The sequence below is a fragment of the Numenius arquata genome, chromosome 3 (genome assembly GCF_964106895.1).
Source record: "Numenius arquata chromosome 3, bNumArq3.hap1.1, whole genome shotgun sequence".
Lineage (NCBI taxonomy): Eukaryota > Metazoa > Chordata > Aves > Charadriiformes > Scolopacidae > Numenius > Numenius arquata.
In genome coordinates this window covers 54,430,474-54,450,547 of record NC_133578.1, presented here as the reverse complement: position 1 = coordinate 54,450,547, position 20,074 = coordinate 54,430,474, and the positions used below count along the sequence as shown (strand labels likewise).

The 20,074-nt window shown below is 38.8% G+C and overlaps 1 protein-coding gene across 1 annotated transcript in view; it reads right to left on the bottom strand.

Annotated features, from left to right (window-relative positions):
• Nucleotides 1-4,546: 4,546 nt before the first annotated feature.
• Nucleotides 4,547-20,074, bottom strand: part of POP1 (POP1 homolog, ribonuclease P/MRP subunit) — a 22,663-nt gene continuing 7,135 nt past the window's right edge. The window contains exons 5-15 of the mRNA XM_074144865.1: nt 19,897-19,984; nt 19,405-19,580; nt 18,524-18,774; nt 18,293-18,386; nt 17,704-17,815; nt 16,600-16,719; nt 10,860-10,975; nt 9,321-9,512; nt 8,274-8,428; nt 7,103-7,447; nt 4,547-6,302 (exon numbers count right to left, since the gene is read on the bottom strand). Of these exons, the coding sequence (XP_074000966.1) occupies nt 5,642-6,302; nt 7,103-7,447; nt 8,274-8,428; nt 9,321-9,512; nt 10,860-10,975; nt 16,600-16,719; nt 17,704-17,815; nt 18,293-18,386; nt 18,524-18,774; nt 19,405-19,580; nt 19,897-19,984 (2,310 nt within the window). The 3' untranslated portion in view covers nt 4,547-5,641. The remainder of the gene's footprint in view (nt 6,303-7,102; nt 7,448-8,273; nt 8,429-9,320; nt 9,513-10,859; nt 10,976-16,599; nt 16,720-17,703; nt 17,816-18,292; nt 18,387-18,523; nt 18,775-19,404; nt 19,581-19,896; nt 19,985-20,074) is intronic.

Below are 20,074 nucleotides of genomic sequence, written 5' to 3'. Positions count from 1 at the left end.
CCACAAGAATTGTGTGGGGGACAGTATCGAATGCTTGTTTCGGCAGAGGTCTCAGTGGCGGCTGCTGGAGGCGCACATCCAGGCTGGGCACTGCCTTGGAAACCTCCTCGCTGCCAGCATCAGGCTTGGAGAAACTTTAGGGGCTACACAAATCTGTAGTTTTGGGGTTACCATTTAAAATGTTGTGCCACCGTGTGCCACCTATAGGCATAACAGTAAGTTCTTAAAGACGCTAACAGAAACTACAGCTTTTTGGTTTTTTAAAAGAATTTACTCTAGGGCTTATGAATAATTAATGCCTCAAAACACAGTAGCTCAGGGAAAGTCTTAAAAGTACCAAGAGAAACTAATTCTCTATTAAGACTTTTCCCAGCCTACTATTTTATTGATGCACTAATGTTTTTTTTCTTCTGCTTCTGTTTGAAAAGAGAAGTTTTTTTAGCCGATTTCATACCTTTTTGTGGCTTCATGTGGACCTCCTTGATATATTTGCCAACTAATTTACAAGAATTATTGCATTGCGAAAATATTCAGGAAACCTGGATGCATAAGATATTTTGTTTTATGGGAAAATAAATTATCTATCATTAACCCTTTAATCCCTGCTGGCATATATCAAAACCACTCCCATATGCATCTTAAAAAAAAAAAATAATAATTAAAAATTGCTGTGTTAAGCAACTGCCAATCTGTAAAGTGTATTTTTAATTGCAGATTTACAGTTTCTTCTTCTGTGCATGTACTCTGGCATTTTTTTGAGTGCTAAGGAAAAGTAGCAGACTCTGACGTGTGTGGTCCCTCTTTCTCACCCAACCCATTCTAAGTAACTGGTTTTGCACGTGGGTGAAGCTGCCTTGGGTCACACCTGGTCCAACCCGGGTAAGATTATTCAGAAGTACGTGTAGTATTTATAATTAATTACAAATGTAGACACATAGGATTCATCACTGGAGCCACAGTTAAAACAACTGGGGTGTGTTAAGTGGGGAGGAGGAGGTGGCTTATTTCTGAAGTGGCATTTAAACTCTTTTTTGAGTGCCTAAAGCTCTAACTGATTCAGGTTTTGCCTGTTGAAGTTTGCTTTCACTTCATCCTTTTGCTAAAAGACAGAGAAGAAAAGAGCCTTTTTTGATATTACCCAGTGCAAAAAAGAACAAAACCAAAAATCAAGAGAAGTGATGTGTGAGAGTGAGCCCCGATGGGCACACGTGTTTACAGATGCATGAGCTCTCCCATCCGATCCCTCGCAACCATTGTATTCTTTTTAAAGGAAAATGTTTTCTGGGCTAAGAAACAGGATGCTGAGAGAAGGACTGTGCTGAAACAAACAGCCTTTCTCATCCTGGCTATTTATTTGATCTTCTTAAGATGAAATGAAATACTGAATTGCACCATGCTTTCTAGAAATTACAGTAAATCCTTGCATATTTGAATCATGAAATTTGAGCTGCTCTCTTCCTTCAGACTGTTTTTTCATTCTCTGCTTTATTCTTGTTGTGTCCTGGATGTCTTTTTGATTTCTATTTCTTAAGACTCAGGCTTAGCCCTGCAAGGCTGTCAGATTAGCAGCACTGCTGCAAGCCCATGATGAAAAGACAGCTAAAATGTGTCAAGTAAGCTGATGCTGGTACTGTTATGCACATCTTGGAGTGTCTAATAAATTTAAAAAAATAAATCATTCTATGTAGGCATTTTTCCTACTATAGAAGACACTGTGTCTCTTTAAGAAGAGACCCAATGCAATAAATGAAAGCTGTGTTTTGTGTATTCTGTTCTTTTGCCACCTTACCTTGAACTCATTAATTTTATTTTGTCCAGGGTCAAGCAGGCTCTCACTTTCAAAGCTGCCACAAAATGGTTTCAGCCCATCGCCTCTGTCCTTTCCCAGAGTTCTCATTATTCAGTACAAATTTACTTGCTCTTGCAGGGATTTGATGAGACCAGCGTTCACAAAGAAGAATTTTTTTAGTACAGCTGAGCTGAATTTGCAAGAGGTAAACTGTGGGTGCTATTTAGATTGTTGACCTCTGGGAAGAGCATTTACATTTAGAACCGTGGGACTTTGGGGCTGGGGTTTTTTGCATGTTATTGTTCAAAATAAAAAGCTATTGCTTTTCTGCTTTTCTCAGTTCTAGTGCTTCAGAAACCTGCCTTTGGAAGTTTACACCCCCGAGCTCTGTTCCTACTACCTATCTATCTCACATGTGAATGGATCAGGTTTGACATATCAGGCTCTTCCAGATCTAGAGCATTGAAAGAAAACTGTCATGCTGCATTTGACTACCCTCTGTCTGCGTGTGCCATGATCCCCCAAGGCTTCCACATCCATTGAGAGGTCTGTCACCCTGCCAATTATTTTTCCAGATTTGTTTCAACAGCCCCAGCTGCCTTTCTGCCAGGTAATTTCTTCCACTACTTATGCATTGCTAAACAAACCGATTGCCCTGACTGTCTTTAACAAACACACAACAATCTGGGCAGGGTCCCTCCTCGCCTCATTCCACAGAGTAATCACCACCCGCTTCTCCAACCTCATTTTCTGCATTTGCAATGGTAAAGAATGTGCATTTCAAAGCCATGAGACCCTCAGCTTGGTAGGTGTATTAGTCACTGTGCCCGTCTTAACACAGCAGTCAACTGCCACGGAAGTCATGGGCCAGGCTGGGAAAAGACCCTTCACCAGATGAATCCCAAGTATGGCACTTATTCAGCTGCTCTGAGGGAGCCATGGGTAGAGCTACAGGAGCAGCGCAGTAGCTTTCGAGCTCTTCACTGCTACAGATAATGCCAGAATTGCCTTCTGTGCTTCACATCAGCTTCAAAAGCTCTTGCCAAGCAAGGAAGGAGAGCTAAGGGTTTGTGCTGGCATCCATTTTAAGCAAGTTATCTGGAGAACAGCATAAGAGCCAGAGAGCTTGTGAGAGCATCTTTCACTGAGTGAGAGCTTCCTGGGTTCCCAAAAATGCTCATGTATCAGAGTCCACAGGAGCTGATCCAGATGCTCTGGGGTAGTTAACCAACAGGTAGTAACTGCAGTAAGATACAGCCCAGGAACAGATGTGTGCTGCAAACTACACCTGGTTCAACACGATGAACACAGACATAATGTCCAGCTGATATACGGATAACACAGATTTAATTATCCACAGTTTGATTATCTGGTGTTGACACAGTTTTTATGACTAAGTCACCCTTGAGACGCTCAGAATCTGGAAATCCCAACCACAGATAAAAATTTCCTTGCAGTTACATAAAGTCACAGTATTTTTCTGACAAACTTTGGCTGAGAGGTTTGAGCATTTTTAACTTATCGGGCTTGCAGTATATTTTACAAGGAGAGTGAAATCTTAAGGCATAAATCATTGACTTAAAGGAAAACAACTGTGTAACAATATTACAAGATATACAGAACAGGATGCACTTGGATTCCAGTTTCTGTTCATTGGCTCACCAGAGAGAAGGATCATAAATCAGAAAGAGAGAATAGAAATCAAAGAAAAGTAACAGGAAGTGTCAAAATGAAAACCTGGCAGAAATTACCAATAGGAGGAAAAGAAAAAAGACTCCAGATGTTTTTTTAAAAAAATAAAAACCTGGGAAACATTCAGTGGACAAAAGATCTACAAGCAGAAAAGAAAAAATGATAGCTTGGGTGGGGGGCTTCTCCTCTTTCTTTCTCACATATAAGCCAGGTCGAGTCAGGCAAAAAAATATGTATCTACTAAGAAGATGAGGGAGGCGAAGGGGGGGAAAAAGCCATATAAACATCACCTCCCCTCCTTTCTTCCCATGAAGCACAGCTCTGGAAACTCTGATCCCAGAAATATTTCAATCGGGCTCACAATTCAAAAGGTTCATTAAATCCAGGATTACGACCACGAGAGAACTTGATCGGAGCAGCCAGGCTGTAACATTTAAGGGGCTCCTTATTCGCACATACCTCCAGGCTGCTGCGCTCACAGCGGCAGGGCGAGGAGCCTGTGAGTCCCAGCCTTGTGCAGCACCAAGCTTTTTCCTCTGGGGCCATCTGCCGGCTTTCACGCAAATGCTTCTCAGGACCTTTCTGGGACGATGATTGCTTTATCAGGTGCATCGAAGGTGAGCGATGCTGGAGCCAGTCGGCATGATTTCTCATGGAGCTGTAGTCCAAGCTGTGCTGGAGGCTGTGCCTTTCCATCCCACATGCTGCTGTAACTCCAACAGGCATGTGATTCTTAAATCGGTCTTCTGAAGACTTCAAAAAAAAAAAAAAAATCCAGCTCCATTTCCCATACTTCCCTTATGATCAGAGATGTTCTCTCCCCTTCCCCATGTGTGTGCCACGTTTAATCCACCAATGGCCCTAAATTTTAATAATTGTGAAGGTAAAGTACTCTAAATCCTTCCTCCAACAAACAACTCCAAACAACATTAATCTATTTGCCTAAGAGTTTTTCAAACAAAACCATGAATGAGGAAATTAATTTGCAGACTGGTACTTAGGAGGACTAAGTCATTAACTGATCCATACTTAATTTCTTAAAGAATCAAGCTTAGTCAGTAGATTCCTGAATCAAGAATAGATTAGATCTTTATTTGTACATGATCGTTTCAGGGTAATTTTACCGACTGGTATACATTTGTATCATGCTGCTACTAAACTACAGTGCATTATTGTAAACTCATTTTCAAGCTGCTTAACTCAAGAATGGCTAGAAGCTTAAGGCTATCATTAAAAAAAAAAAAAAAAACAACAAAACACCAAAACCAACAAAGCATCCCACCCCAGTCAAATCAAACACCTTTCTCCCCTCACCCGTCCATCATGCTTTACAAGTTTTATGAATTTGAACATTCATAAACCATGCAGTAAAATGAAGAAACCTTCAATCCTAGCACATTCCATATAAAAATAACCTCATGTTTTAAGGAACCAAAATACCCCCTATTATTAACAGAAAATGTATGCTGACCCACCAACGGCAATTTGCATCTGAAAGGCTTATTACCTTTAAAAAATAGTTTTCTCCCTCAAACTAGAGAAAGAGACTGACACACTTCGCAGTTTAAGAGCTCCAGTTGCTAAATTCATGATTATATAGCCAGGCTGTATTTTATTTGCATTTCATTTAAGCACAGAGTTTTTCCACCAAACTAAGTACCCTTCTGCTTTCTTAATAGATTTGTCTGGTTAGCTCTGTTCCACTGCAGCCGCATGCATTCAGACACGAAGAATCGGGAAAAGCCACTTGCTATATACAGCGGACCAGACTGCATGCACTTACATGTGAACAATGCATTGGAAAGTTGGAATCCATCTGACTGAAAGATTTCTAAAAGGAAAATAATGATTTTCTGTCTATTGTTATAGCATCCACTGCTCTAAGGTGAAAAATGAACAATACGCTTTATCTCTAAAGAAGATCATGATAACGGATGCGTTACTGTTAGAAATCCTTAGCAATGCAGACATCAGACGTAATACTGTCCGTTTATGCGTTAGTTATTTTCATGAATAATGCTACAAAGCTTTTTAATTATTTCATAATCCTCAGGATGTTATTTGGGCTCAGAATCACCTCAGATTTGAGACAGAAAGGCCACAAAAGACAAAACAGACATTCTTTGGTATTTTTGGCATTCTACTGCATTGCAATGATACTTAAACCTCAATATTAAGTCTCGCAAACCTGTACTGTAAAGATGCTGGAGTTCTTAACAAAACAAGCCCTTTTTTATCTGCTGGCTGGTTGTGCAACATATAAAGTAACCCCGTCAAGCTAACAAAACCCAGTGCTTCTCCATAGCCCACTGCCAATGAAAAATCCCCTCGAGTGACATATCCCAAGAGAGTTCTGGAGCAGTGGGAAGTAACATCTGGGAGAGCATCTGACCAAAGACCAAGAATGAGGTCTTCATGCTCCTCAGTTGGCTCTTTATCTGGAACGCTCAGGGGGTCACTTTCTAGACCCTGTGTGTTATCCTTTTTCTTCCTCTTCTTCTCCTCTTTTAGTTTCTGTACCTTGTGCTTGAATATGTCGTGATGTTTGGGTTCTTGAGGACCACAGAAGAGTTTGTCTTTGCTTAGATCCAGCAAGTCATCTTCTGTTGGGATGCAAATCATGGCATGTAACTCTGGGTTCCCCTTTCTCAATAGAGACAACTTGACCCATACAAGAGCCCTTGGATAGCTCATCAAGATTGGCATAAAGGCATCTTCAGTCATTTCCTTCTGTCCCAGTCGAGAAATAAGGCGAACTCTTCGATCTTTTCCAGCAGTGGGATAGCACCAGGCTGATAGCTGCATTAGTAGTTTCTCGCTCCTATTAAATTTTTTTAAAAATAAACATCAAGGATAGTCATTAACAAGTAGTGCAACAGAAATCCAGCACCTCGCATATTTGCAAAAGCATGACTGAAAAAGCCCTGGAGTTTTCTGTAACCTTCCAAGCTGGTATTTGTATCACTCTGAGCACGTGTGAGAGGCTATTTCTTTAGAAGAAGACATTACTTGTTAAAAACCCCAAAACTTCTTCAATCACAAATGCTCTAAAACCTTCAGTGACATTAATGCAGTCCAGAACTGCCAATGTTTTCTTCCCCTGATAATTACACAAAAACGAAAGACCTGCATTCAGGCACTTTCCAAACACTGTTGCTGCCCTCATGCGTTGCACTGGAATGCAGGGGATTCTCTGTTTTCTTTATAAACCTTATTAAGTAGCACAAGAACCACCTGTAATGATGTATTAGAAAAGAGAATGCAAGCTGATTTACACAGCAAGAGTTTAAAAATCACAAATAAGAGCCTCTAAAAGCTTCACCTGCCTGGAAGGAGACAGAATATGCCAGTTCCAAGAACACACTAAATGCAGGAGTGTTATATTTAAGATAATTTGAGAAATTTACTTCATCTAGTCATCCAGTTTGCTAGGGAAAGCAGAAGAAGGACTTCCACTTAACAGCAAATTCTGACCCAAGATAAAACTATTTAATCTCCTGACTGTATTTGTACCAAATAATTCTCTCATCTTAATAATATAGGCTGAGGTCCTCCTTTTCCCCATTCAGTAATTCCCAATAAAGAAATAACACCTCACATGTGTGTATCATGTTGACTTACCTGAGAACAACAAAATCACTTCTTGTCATAGTTTCATCTCTTTCACCAAAGTCTTGGGTGCCTGTAACAGTGTCTGGTTTTAGGACACCTTCAGAGCTTGTTATCGTCATGATCTCCTCTACCTCACCGGTTTCAGAGGAAGCTTCTTTTACCAGTTCTGCTTGGGGGTCACAAAAGCTATGCTCTTCAGTTGCACAGTGCTCAGGGTGAGGGGAAGAAGGATGTACAGATTCTCCTGAAGCTTTCATTCTTTCTTCCCAGTTCTTCGTCAGCTGCCCCCAAGGACAGATGAAAGGGGACAGCGTGCCCAGCTTGACATAATTCGCCCTTTTTGCAGGTGGACGTCTAAATGGTAAATCACGTAGGTAAGACTATTTGTTTACTGGGGTTACTCAGTCCCTAGCACTTCAAAAGGCTGTCTACTTCATCCTGCTGGTCTAATAATGTTTTCTGTTTTCAAAACCAAGTATTTAGAACAGAAAGTTAATTGTGCATTCCCTTTGTAATCTCATTGAGCAAGAATTTTAAAGTTACACTTCTAGACAACACTGCTGTTATTTCTGACCACCATACCCTTTCAGCCATGCCGGATATTTCTATCTATTGTGACTGACACCACCACCTTTTCCTCTAAACTTCTCCTGCTTCCCCCTCCTAGCTGGAAGGGGAGCCAACACCACTTAGTGCAGAGGACACTTCTAACTACCCCATACCCATTATTAAGAGTTCTATGTTTACTGTAATGAAAATGGAGGCAAACTTCAGCGTACGTGGTATTTAAAAAATAGACACCAAAATATACCTCTTCCTTCACTTTATTCTTCAAACACTTAGTATATACTTTGATATTCTGCCTTTGCCTTCTCCTCCCTCCTCCCTCATTTGCTGCTAAGGAGCTTGAAATATTATTAGGCAGCCTTATTACAGCCTTATAACTGAGCATATCTCTGGGAATAGAAGGTTTTAGTTAATTTATATGCACTGTTTAGCAGAGCTTTTCTGTTAAATACATCTAGGATTCTTTTCTTTTTTATATTATTAGGATTTAAAACACTAGAGAAAGATCTTAATGTAAGTCCAAGTCTAAATGAACACAACATAATTAAGGGAATATTTTAAGCAGTATTCATTTTTTTTTCATTCTTGCAATCAATTCTGAAGTTAATATTACCGTTTGAATTTTTCAAGAAGACTGGTTTCCAGTTCTTTGGCAAACTGCTTTCCTGCCTGGCAGTCTGGGAAATCATTTGGAGTGTGAGGTGTTCTTTGATACTCAGAATGCTTTAAAGCCTCTTGCAAGCCACCGACTCGTACACCTCGATATATCTGTTATAAAAACCAAAACCCAAAAAAACAATGTTGATACTGATTCTGGGTTCCTAACTGAAAACGTATTAATGCTCCGGAAGCTACTGCCTTAGAAAAGGGAAAGTCTATCACTTTAGCTTTCAAAAAAGACAAACTTAAGTATGGTTTTCACAGTTCTAGATGCTCATTTCAACAAAAATGTTAGTCATGCTCTTTAAATTTAATTCTCAAAAACTATCAGCAAAGTTGAAGAGAATTTCAAAGGTTCTGATTTTGTACATTGCTAGGAATGTCTTATTACTTTGATAAAGTCACTGCCAAATTTATTTTAACTGTACAATAGGTATCACTGCAATTAATCCCTCTGCACATTCAAAAGCATAAATTTAACTGCAGAAAGACATGAAAACTGCCGTCTAAACATTCAAAGCAGGATGCTCCAAAGAGCACCATGGAAGTATTCAAGCTTAACTCAAACTGTGTGTTTCAAGCTCTCTCCCAAATCAGAGGCAACCAATTTGTTGACAGAGTACTGAAGACAGCCAAGCTGGAAATGGAGTAGCAGCAGGCACCAAATGATTTCTCTTTAGAGACACAAAACTTTCTCCTTAGAAACACAAGATCAAAGATGCTATAGCATCAGCTTTCTCTCCTTACTCCCCGCTCTGATTTCCTGCTTTAGATTGCCATGTGGACACAGTTATACCCAACAGAAGATATGGAAAGATATTGTTTAAGATTTTGAGACCAAGCCTCTGTCATCAACCAGTTCATACATCCTCTTTTAAAGTGGGATTTTGATTCTGTAATTATGAATTGGTTATATAATGTGAAGTATACTCTCTAAAATCATTTATTTTGAACGAAATTAAATAATTTTTCATATTTACTTGCAATGAAAGTCACTTACAAAAGGAATCCAGAAAGCCATGCCCCAGCCCTTTGGGAGATAGATATCCCAGCCACTCCCCCATCCTGGTCGATCTTCTCCAGCCATTCTCCCTGGCTGCTGCACCAACAGTATGGGAATCTTAGATTCACGAGGACCCAAATCAAGGTGTGATCCCGGTACCAGTAACTGAGCTCTCATATGGTTTAAATCCTGAGAAGGAGGAGACACTTCCTGTAAGTTAATAACCATTTTTCCCTCTTCTAGATACCCTTCCAAGACACAGAGAGGAGGTGATAACTAGGAAAAATACACTAGTAATACGCTACACATTTGAACTGACCTTCATCGAGGCATGAAAAATGTTTTTAGAAAAAAGTATTAAGCACCCTTTTTCTCCCCTTCTTACTTCCACAGACCTTGATGGAGGGCAGGTACTGAAACTCAGAGCAAAAATGTACAGCAGAGATGAAGGAGGAAAAACAAGTATTGCAACTTCGTATTTATAGATTTGTGCACAAGACTAGACTGAACAGGTGCTTTCAGACAGTCTGTCAATACACAGAGCAAATCTGAACTACATCCAGGGAGGTGGGAAGAACATTTGGTCACGAAACAGTTCCACATAAAGCATGCTGGCACCAATGCTTTGTCAATCACCAGTTGTTATATTTCATTGTACCACATTAAGAATACATTTATAAAAAAACAGACCATCAGATTGCCTATTTACATGTCCCTTTCTGCATCAGCTGTTTTATAAGGTAAACATTACATTTCATGACAGCATGAAGAACACAAGAAGGTTGTGCTGATAATTGTTATGCACTAATGTTTTCTAAGTACTCTGCTTTTTCTACACTATGGCAGCCAATTTGTAAGAGCACAAAACTAATTTTCATAAAGAGAATATTTAGAGAGATGTTTCTGCCATACATTTCCTCTTTTTGATTACAACAGTGCCAAAAGTTTATCACCCCTTATGACCGAATCACCATTTTACCCATGCATTTTACGGATTGCTCCTCTATTGTCAATGGAAATGTCAAGACAGGAGATTTCAAACCTGTAACAGCACATTTAAAGCTGTCTACAAATCACAGGTATTGCCCAGAACCCCCACAACAGTGTTCTGCAGTTCAGAACCAGAGGGATTTATTTCCTTCTAGCTTCCATGATTCTTTGGTCAGGAGAATTGTCCTGGCTATGACTGAGGAGTGAATGGCCAGAGCCTCTCTGTGCACCTCATCCCTTTTACCTGCTGTATGTGAGTCAAGGTGATGTAGGAAAATCCAATTCCAAACCCTTCTGATAAATAAACTTACAGCTACTTAGTCCTGTTGACAATCCAATAAAGCCTTCTTTTAATTGACTCATGAACAATGGTTGTGCAAGAACATTACATAAAGGTTACAAAATAAACACTTCAACACAGCAGCTGGATACTATGACATTAGGAAATTACTGCTCTTGGATTTATACAAGTGTCAAGAGTCTCACTCTATGCACTCTATAGACCATTAGCTCTTTTCTCCATGGCAATCCAACCTTCTTAGTTACCTGCTCTGAGATTTTATTTTCAGTGACGTTCTTACAGATGTCCTGGTCCCAGATAAAGCTGTGAGCACAGTCTACAGGTACACCCTCCAGGTACAGCTGCCTAACTTTATCATTATCTACAAAAGAAGAGAACCTTCAAACAAAATTCAAACAGTCTTTGTGGCTTAAGTAGCAAATTACCAAAATGACTCCCCTAAGTACAACGAGCAGACAACTAAGTAAACAGACTATTAAAAGCTTAAAAAGCATCACTACTTCTGTAAGATCTTACTGTCACATGTTTTTCCAAATACAAAATATGAAATAAACATTGTTTTAGAAAAGCATTATCCTGGCATTCTCTTACAACTAGGCATTTCTTATTACAAATGACGTCATCTTTGGCAATGTAAGTTACATCTTTAGCGTGCCACCTTTAATATTCTGGAATCTGGCCTTTCAGGCAGAGTGTGAAGCTCAACAGGTTCGGTGAAAATCAGAAAAAGCAACATTACAAAGCCTGAAATAAGTCCGCCCAAATAAACTTGTAAGAGAAGCAAGGATGACCTTTAAGAAATGTATATACAGGAAATATTTTTATGGATATGATTAGTATGCAACTACTTATTGAGCACCAGCTTCCCACTCTGGATCTTTTCAGACTCTGCACTTCAAGGGACTACTCCTTGCTTATGTCTGCAGAGACCAACAGTTGTGTGCGTTACTGAAGATAAATAACATTTCTAGCTTTAAAACTGATTGATGAGGTATTAAATAATGTATGTCTTCTTCAGCCCCACAATCTAAGCAAAGCAGAGAAAATATATACCCACCTTTTGTCATCTAAGTATTAAAAGCCTTCAGTGTACAATATGCAATCCATGCTGATCCGTATTTTAAGTAAAATAATTCTTACCGATAAAAAATACAATGAACCTGTTAAGAGTTCTGTGCTTAAAACTTAAAGGGACTGCTGCTCATCTTGTCTTCTACAAAGTCTTACATATTAAAGAAACATAATGTGTTGAGTTTTGTTTTGTTTTTTAAATCACTTAGTCTTTCAAAAGAAGATTCAGCTAATTTTTCCAGTTAATGTTGTCAAAGATTTTTAGCACAGATGACGTGGATTATTCAGTGGTACTAACAACACAATAGGTGCTGCTGAACATAACTGCAATAACTATTTATTTAAAATCTATAGTCTTTAAGATGTCCCCATTATTAAAAGTTGTAAAATCCTTCAAAAAAAAATTAAATACAGCAGCACTCCTGACAGTTTGATGGTGTTACTAAGCTGATGCTTGCTATGCATCCTTGCTGATTTACATGAGAGGAAGAAATACTAAAGAAGTTATCAGATTCTGTCTGGAGATACAGCAAATATCAATGCCTTAAAGGAAGGACAAAAAAACAGCAACAAAACTGTGTTTAGTGGTGACAAGGAATTCCTTCCTGACTTACAGATCACCAAGCGGGAAGGGCACATAGTAACGAGCAAACATACAGAAAGGAAAGTGTATCTTCTGTACAGAAAGCATTCATGAACACTAGAATCTCTTTACATTAAATTATTTAAGCATGTTGTAGTTCCTTCAACTGTAAGTTATTCACTGTAAATTTCTCTTGATTTTTTTTTTTTTTTACCATATCTTTCTATTATCACAGTTTAGGCAATCTACCCCTGTCACATTCTTGGAGTTCTTTACAATTCCTCTATTCTATAATGGCACAAGTATTTTTCTTTTTTCCACTTTAGAAAGCCCTTTTAAGCCAATCTCTTTCCATCACCACAGTCCATCCAATATGCCCCTCACTGCCCTAAAATATCCTTTTCTAACTTGGTACATTCTTTCTCCTTTATCCCCATTGAACTTGGAGAATTTAATCTCTCTGCTAAAAATACTACAATTCAAATCATAATCCCAAATCCTCACACCAGTTCTCTTTTATTTCTTACCTCTCTCCTGTTTTCTTCAGTCCACATTTTAAGATTGCTGGGGAAACAACCCTACTGATGAGTAAGTTGCTGATGATAGTGGAAGTTAAGATGTTAGAGCCAGTATAGGAAATAGGGAGTTGTTTTACTAAGCACACAAAGGTCAGCAACAATTAGCACATTATCTACTTCTGCTGGTGTCAATGGTTGGTGTTTAGACAATACAGACAGATAGAGGAAGATTTTGTTCCATTTAAGCTGTTGTTTTGATTTGCATAGCTGATTATCTTAACAGTCTTAGAAGAGAGGCCTAAGAGTAAGAGCTCTTCTATTTGAATTTTTTCCTTTCCTCTGTGAGAAAATAGCAGAAAAAGCAAAAATGTAAGCACTGCTAGGGAGCAGTTTCATGTCTACATAGGGGTGAGTACCAGGACAACTGATGCCAGATACCTGAACCTCTGCAACAGATGCATTTACAGGCAAAGACTCAGGCTTTGTGTCTGCAGAAGGAACTTTAACTCACTTATTTTTCATGATGCATTCTCCTTCCACGCATCTCATTCACTGATTGTTTAGAAGCTCCACCATACTCCATGTTGAGTAGTTTTTAAGGCAGTGGAATTTGCATTCCCCCATAGAAGACAGTAAAAGCATATAAAAATGTTGGAAGTGAACTTTAAAACGGAGAAAAGAACAGCACTAATTTGCAGTCATGTAAGCACTGACTGCTTACTGGGAGTCTCGACTTCCAGAAGGCATAAACCTGCTAAGAAGGCAGTGAAAAGTGATTTATTCACAAACTTTCTATCCCACAGCCTGAAGAAACGAGGACAGTTCTTTGATTAAATCCCATCAGCACGTGTCTGTAACACACAGCTAGCATGCATGCAGGTGCATTCAGGAGTGAGAGTAACTGGGAAAGACTGAAATTACCTTTGATTTTTTAGCATGTCACTGAAAGGGAAAAACTAGAGGGGCATCTGTTAGAATAGCATTTTGAAAAAAAAAAGGAATATGGACAGAAGTGTATCATTTCACAGATTGCATATATGACGATCCACAGGCAAAGATGATGGCTGTAACTTACCTAAACTATTAACTGATTTGACAATGAACAGTAGCAAATATTAGTAAAGATTTCCCAGGAAAATCAGTTAGCTTTTACATAACATTAAAGAACAAGAGAGGCTAAAGCACATACAGCGTCTGCTGACATATGCAGTGCCATTTCAACCTTACTAAAAAGTGTGGAATACAGCAGGGGTTCATTTTAATTCCTCAATCAACATGACATGTCATTAAGGCGAATGAGTGACTACTAACATTTCTTGAATAAAGATCAGCTCACTACGTCACCATGTCTGAGTAAGGTTACATCAAAACTAAGCCTCAGAAAATAACTGGTGCATAGAGGCAGTGCAATATGCAACAAGATCCCACGCTCCAAGCAGATGACAAACTAAGCTGACAGAATTCAGGATGACCTTATAATGGGTCCTGAAACAGTAAATTGTGTCAAAAAAGCATAATGCTTGCACAGAGAAAACAGACTAGACATAAAATGCATCCTGCACAATAACTGATTATGTCCACGCTTCCTTTCACTAATATACATGCAATTTTACTTTTTCTTTCAGAATACCAAGAATTAAATACACTTGAAAGCTTTCTCCTGACTAGAAAATTATAAAAGTATCTGATCTTAATAATCTAACATGCGTTAATTTTCTAAAAGCATTTAAAAAAAATGTAACTTCTGTGCTTAACCACAAAATTAGCTTAGGAACAACCGTCTTCGGAGAGTAACAATAACCTCTCTTTCCAACTAACACCTAGGAATAGTCAATGAGGGAGACGGGAGAGTGGCAGTTAGACCTCAGTCTTGAGTTTCTCAGGTAGGAGAGATGAACTACCATGCTGTTAAGATTCCCCCACTGCACATGTAGTCGGTACACAGGAGATTGTGAATGATCCAGTAACTCTTCCTACACAGGAAGTCACTTAGGTGGGAAACGTGGAAAACAGCAGCAGCTTTTCCTGCTGAACCGTTAGTCCCCCATACTCTCTTCTTTACTGCTTCTTGTAGGAGGGCTGGCCCCTCCTCTTCTACTCCCTTACCATGATGTCCTTTACATTTTCTACTAGAAGACAGCAGTATTGTCTGTCTTCTTTCATCTTTCTGCCTACTCAACTTATCTAGTAGTGATGTGCTTGTGTAACATCAAGCCCTTTAGCAGAACCTAAATTAGATGGTACCTTGCAGTTTACTTTTCCGTGCTAGCTGAATCAAGGACCTTCTCCCTCTCCTGAATAGAAGTCAGAGAGGGCAGATGCAGTTTTAAATTCATGATGAATCAAAAAAAAACACTTGGAAAGGAACAAGAAAGCAACACCAGATATCCTAAATGTTTGTGGTTTAGAAGATTTTTTGCAAGTGAAGGCTAACCCCAAGTAGAAAGATCTTGAAGATGGCTGTTTCCAGCCAGACAAAGGAAAAAGGGCATAGGTATTTTCTTCCCCTTGACTTCCTACCTTACATCATTACCTTTTTACCATGGCCCTCCTTCCTGAGTGACAACCAGCTCTGGCAGTGGGCGAGAAACTACTATGACATATTTCCAATGCTTAGATGCCTTCTGCTGATCTTGCCACTTGAACACACCTTCACAGACATGACAAGCAGAATGAAGGGGGCTGAATTACTTCTTGTAGTTGCTAACTCCTTTACTGGCTCAAACCAGTATCTGTAAACAAGTGCTATACAGCTCACCTTACTTCTCAGCAGGAAGAAACCAAAGTAGAGGTCATGTATGCTGCACCGTTTCCAACAGGAACATTAATGGTAAGAAAGTTAGCTGAGCAGAACTAATTAAGAGGAGAAAGGCTGTTCTAGATACAGAGGTTAGAATAGGAGGATGTAAGAAAATCCAAATAACAGAGTTGTGCAGAGAGCTAAAAGACAGTATGTAAAAATAGGTGTACAACCTGATTCAAGTAAAAGGTAAGGGCAGATTATTATAGTCTCTTGAAAACACCACCAAGGAAATGAAGTATTTTCAAGTCTTTGGAGCCTTCAACTTGTCCTATTTGCTACTCTGCTCATTGGCTAGTATGTTTCTTATATTAGGTGAGGCAGTCTGTGTCCTGTCAACCTAATTGGAAATGTCTACACAACACTGCACACAAACCCCACTGTATACTGTATATGCTCTTGCACATTTTTAAGGACGTTCAAATCCCATTGAATTTGAATTTTGCACTGAAATGCGTAAGTCAGCACTGAAATGAAAGTTTCAGAAGTCATGCATGCACCTTTGATGTTTTAACATAACCAGCATCTTGGCCATCTGAAATGCTAGTCTTGCAAAGGTAATTTTTTTTCCCAGTGGAATTGAAATTTTCATCACTGTAGGACTCTAAACCACCGCCAGCAGATATCTTCTTGCAGAGATAAACAGCATCAGGAAGACTAAACACCAAACAGGAACTCACTAAGTAGCTTTTAGCACCTGGTTGGCCTTGCCAGGATTCGAACCTGGATCATCTGTATGGTCAGACAGAGGCTTCCACTGAGCACAAGACCAGCTTTGGTGCATGTCCCTCCCTCACAATTGCTGTTCTAAAACCTACGCAACTTTCAAGCTGTTTCTGTTCTGTCAGGGGCAGTAGAAAGGGGAAGGAAACGTTCTGAAATCAAATGCTAGAGGAAAACAGCAAGAGACAATCAGCAGAAGATGACAGTAAATGAAAACAAGTGTAGAGAGAAACTGAATCTCTTGCCTTTGGCGGTTCCACAAGAAGCATAACATAAGCAAGGCATTTTACCTTGGTATTTTTCAAAGTCTGGCATGGCTTTTGTCTTCTTCTTTGGCAAATTCACTCGAGGATCTCCAACAGTGAGGCCCAGTATCGTACCTGGTGGCATTTGTGATGGTGAACTTATCCCTTTAAAAACACACAGATGAACATTGCTATGAAACCACCAATTAAGTTATGATCTTTTTCTGCACTATTATTTTGTGCGTTTTTGCCTGCAGGGATGTAACACCACTGTAAGTCAGAGAAGCAATGCAGAGTACTCAGTCTAACATGGTTTGAAAATTCACCAATGCTTGCTAAATGTCCAATAACAAAAGACAACAATAGTAGCATAAGACTTAGTTTGCAATTACATTTGTGCTTAGCATAGAAGCGAGGTCGCTCTCACAACTTACAGCCTCAATTCATCCCTTACACTTGGCACATCTTCTAAAGAATAAACAGTCTTTTTTAAAAACTTGTCTTCCAGAAAAAAGTTAATTAAAAAAGTTTTAAAAAGGTTAAAAAGGTTTTTTAAAGTTTTTTAAAAGTTTTACCTCACCTCTGCTTAACTGCCTCACATTGGAAAGCTCGAGTATAGTGTTAGACCTACCAAAGCCAGTTGCTTACTGCTTCAGTGCTAAAAAGTGAGGAGATGTTGTTAACTTTATGATACTTTACAATTCAGCCAAGTATACAACTGTTCATTAGGAACAAAAATATATAAAGCAAGGTATGATGCTTTCACTTTGAGTAGGAGTCTACCATTTTACCTGTGTACAACTCACTGCCTTAATTTGGTGTGTATGGGGGAACAGAGTGGGAGTGTACATCAGACTGTATATCTATCAGCAATCTCAAATCTAAGTTCATGAAGATAAGAAACAAGATTCAGTTTATCTTTTAAGAGTTTGTACTACACAGAGGATTATAAATCCCTTTAAAAAAAGTTAATGTAAGATTTCTCAAATCTTTGACATGTCACAGTAATTACCTAAGCACATAGATTATGCATAGATCAAGGAAAAAATAAGCATTTCCAATTTGACGTCAACTTATTAGCATGCCAGTTTTGACCACTAGAGTTTAAGAGTTTCCCATTCCTCCCGTAGCACCCACATGCCCAAATACCTTCTAATAGCTCAAAGACAGCACGTTGACGTTGATGAAGAGATACTTTTTCAGAGTCCTTGCAGTTTTCTACCCACCAGTTATTCAGTTCTGTCTCTGAATCTGCCATCTCCTGGAAAACAACACATCTAATTGAACTCAAGTGGTCATTCAGCATTTTCTGTAAGTATGAATTCACTCTCAGTTTGCCTTAATCACTATGGTTGCTTTCTTCCTCTTCAAGTTTCAAACCAAAATAATTTTTTCCTGATACAGTCTATTCCTATACTCCACCTTACATTAATCTCCAATAACCTGTGTTCCAAAAATAAACAAAACAATCCACAATGCTTACTAATTCTGTCATTAATTATTTCTTACAGAAAGTCAGAGATTTCATGGCTGAGTCATGTTTGCTGCAAGCGACAAAAAAAGCACACATTAAAACCACAGTGATGCTATGTGCCAAGAGGTGGACAAAACAGAGCAGAAATACATAGGTTAGCCTTTATAACAAGAAAGTTTACGATTCTTTCTACCAAAACCAAGCTTGCACAGCCTAGAAATCTTATCAAAATGACAGTAATATCCAAACTGCCAATTTGCTTACTGTTTGGAGGGAAGCGGCTTTCAAGGTCTCTGTAAGGACGGAGTGTGATAATGGTCCAATCAGCCGATATCTGAGAATCTCCATAGTTCTATCACTGAAACAGAGGAAAACTTCAGGTGAATGTCCAATCATACAACACACTTTTTTTTTTTTTGTCCAGAACTGTTAAGCCAGAATTCAGCTATATTAACTGCTTATAGGTCACAGTTTCTGACTCTGCTATGAACAAACCTGATCACAATGCCAGTAGTCTGCGAGACCCAAGAGTAGGACTGAAATGGATCTCTAGTTCCATCACCAATTATTTTTTTCACTGGCACAGCTCTTTCTCCTTCTTTATCCTCCTTCTTTCTTTTCTTGCCAAGGCTCAAGACAACATCCATTTGTTTTTCCTCTTGAATTGATGTTGTAACAGGCTCAGGAATATAGATTTCTTCAGGCTCTGTACACTGAAAAATTGCTTTTAACTCTCTCAGTACGTCCTTCAGAAAAATGAAAAGTTTGGATTAGGATGCTAGGCAGTGCATTGCAAAGCTTAAGTACAGTTTTAAGAATTACATTCTACTATTTACTTTCCTATATGGATTTAAGAGAATCAACTTCATTCTGCTGAAGTCCATGGCTTACTATTAAGAGCTGAATGTAATACTGAGTTTTGCTAAGAATTTACTCTCACTCAAATTAATGTAAGAAAAATTGCCAGTGCACAAAATTTTACTTTTTTTTTTTTTTTTTAAGTTCATAGCTAAGTATCAATTATGATTATCTGTGATGAGACCAAACTGCCTGTTGGGGGTGCCAGTGGGAAGGATGTGAATCAAGCAAAACCATATTGCAAATGTATCCTGAAGAAAGTGACACTAGAAAAAACTTTTAACAAGCGCAAATACTAAAAAAAAAAACCACCTCAGAGGTGTGCAGCTTCTGTAAAAGCTTTGTAAAAAACAAACTCCAGCGTGTAAATATTGTTAGAGCAGAAACAGTTTTCTAACTTTTAATTCCTAAAGCCATGTATTACATCCAGCTCTTCTACAACTTTCAGAAGGTGTCTTCAGCATTCAAAATGTACGACACATAAAGAAATCAGAGTTCAACTGTGAAGAAAAAGATACCTGTTTGAGAGCTGGATGCAACCAGATCCATAACTGCCTGTTTTCAGAGCCATTCCTGGGTTTCCAAATAAACGTAACAGGACCAAGCATATCCTTAGGATAGCGATCTGCTTGGTAAAGATTCAGGGAACCCTCGAATCTTCCAGACAGACAACAAGCCTCTTCAAATGTTAATCCTAAAGAAGAAGATACTTATTGAAAAACAAAATAATCTTTTGTTTAAAAAAGAAAATAATTGAAATTCAGTCTTGCTGCTGGGACAGTATCAAAGAAAGAACATGTACCACGATTAGTTTATTAATAAGCAACTGAAAATAAGAACATCTTGTCCTAGTATGAGACATTTAAATTACGGTTTTCAACCAAAACAACAACTCGGTATCAATTCTGTTACTACTACTGAGATTGGTAGAATATGAAAAAAGGAAAAGGATGGCTCACCCTTTAGTCTATTCAGAATCTTAACTTTATTTTGAACTACATAAAATTTACCTGTGTCAATGCTACATATTCGAGCAAGTTGCTTCAGAAGCTCATTCTCTTTACCAGTCAACTCCAGACAACAATAATATGATAAGTCCTGAAACAACAGGATAGTGGTAAGGTGAGAACACTCTTGAAAGTGAGCCTGCCAAGGGAGGACCAGACAGAGCTTCACCATTTACCCTGA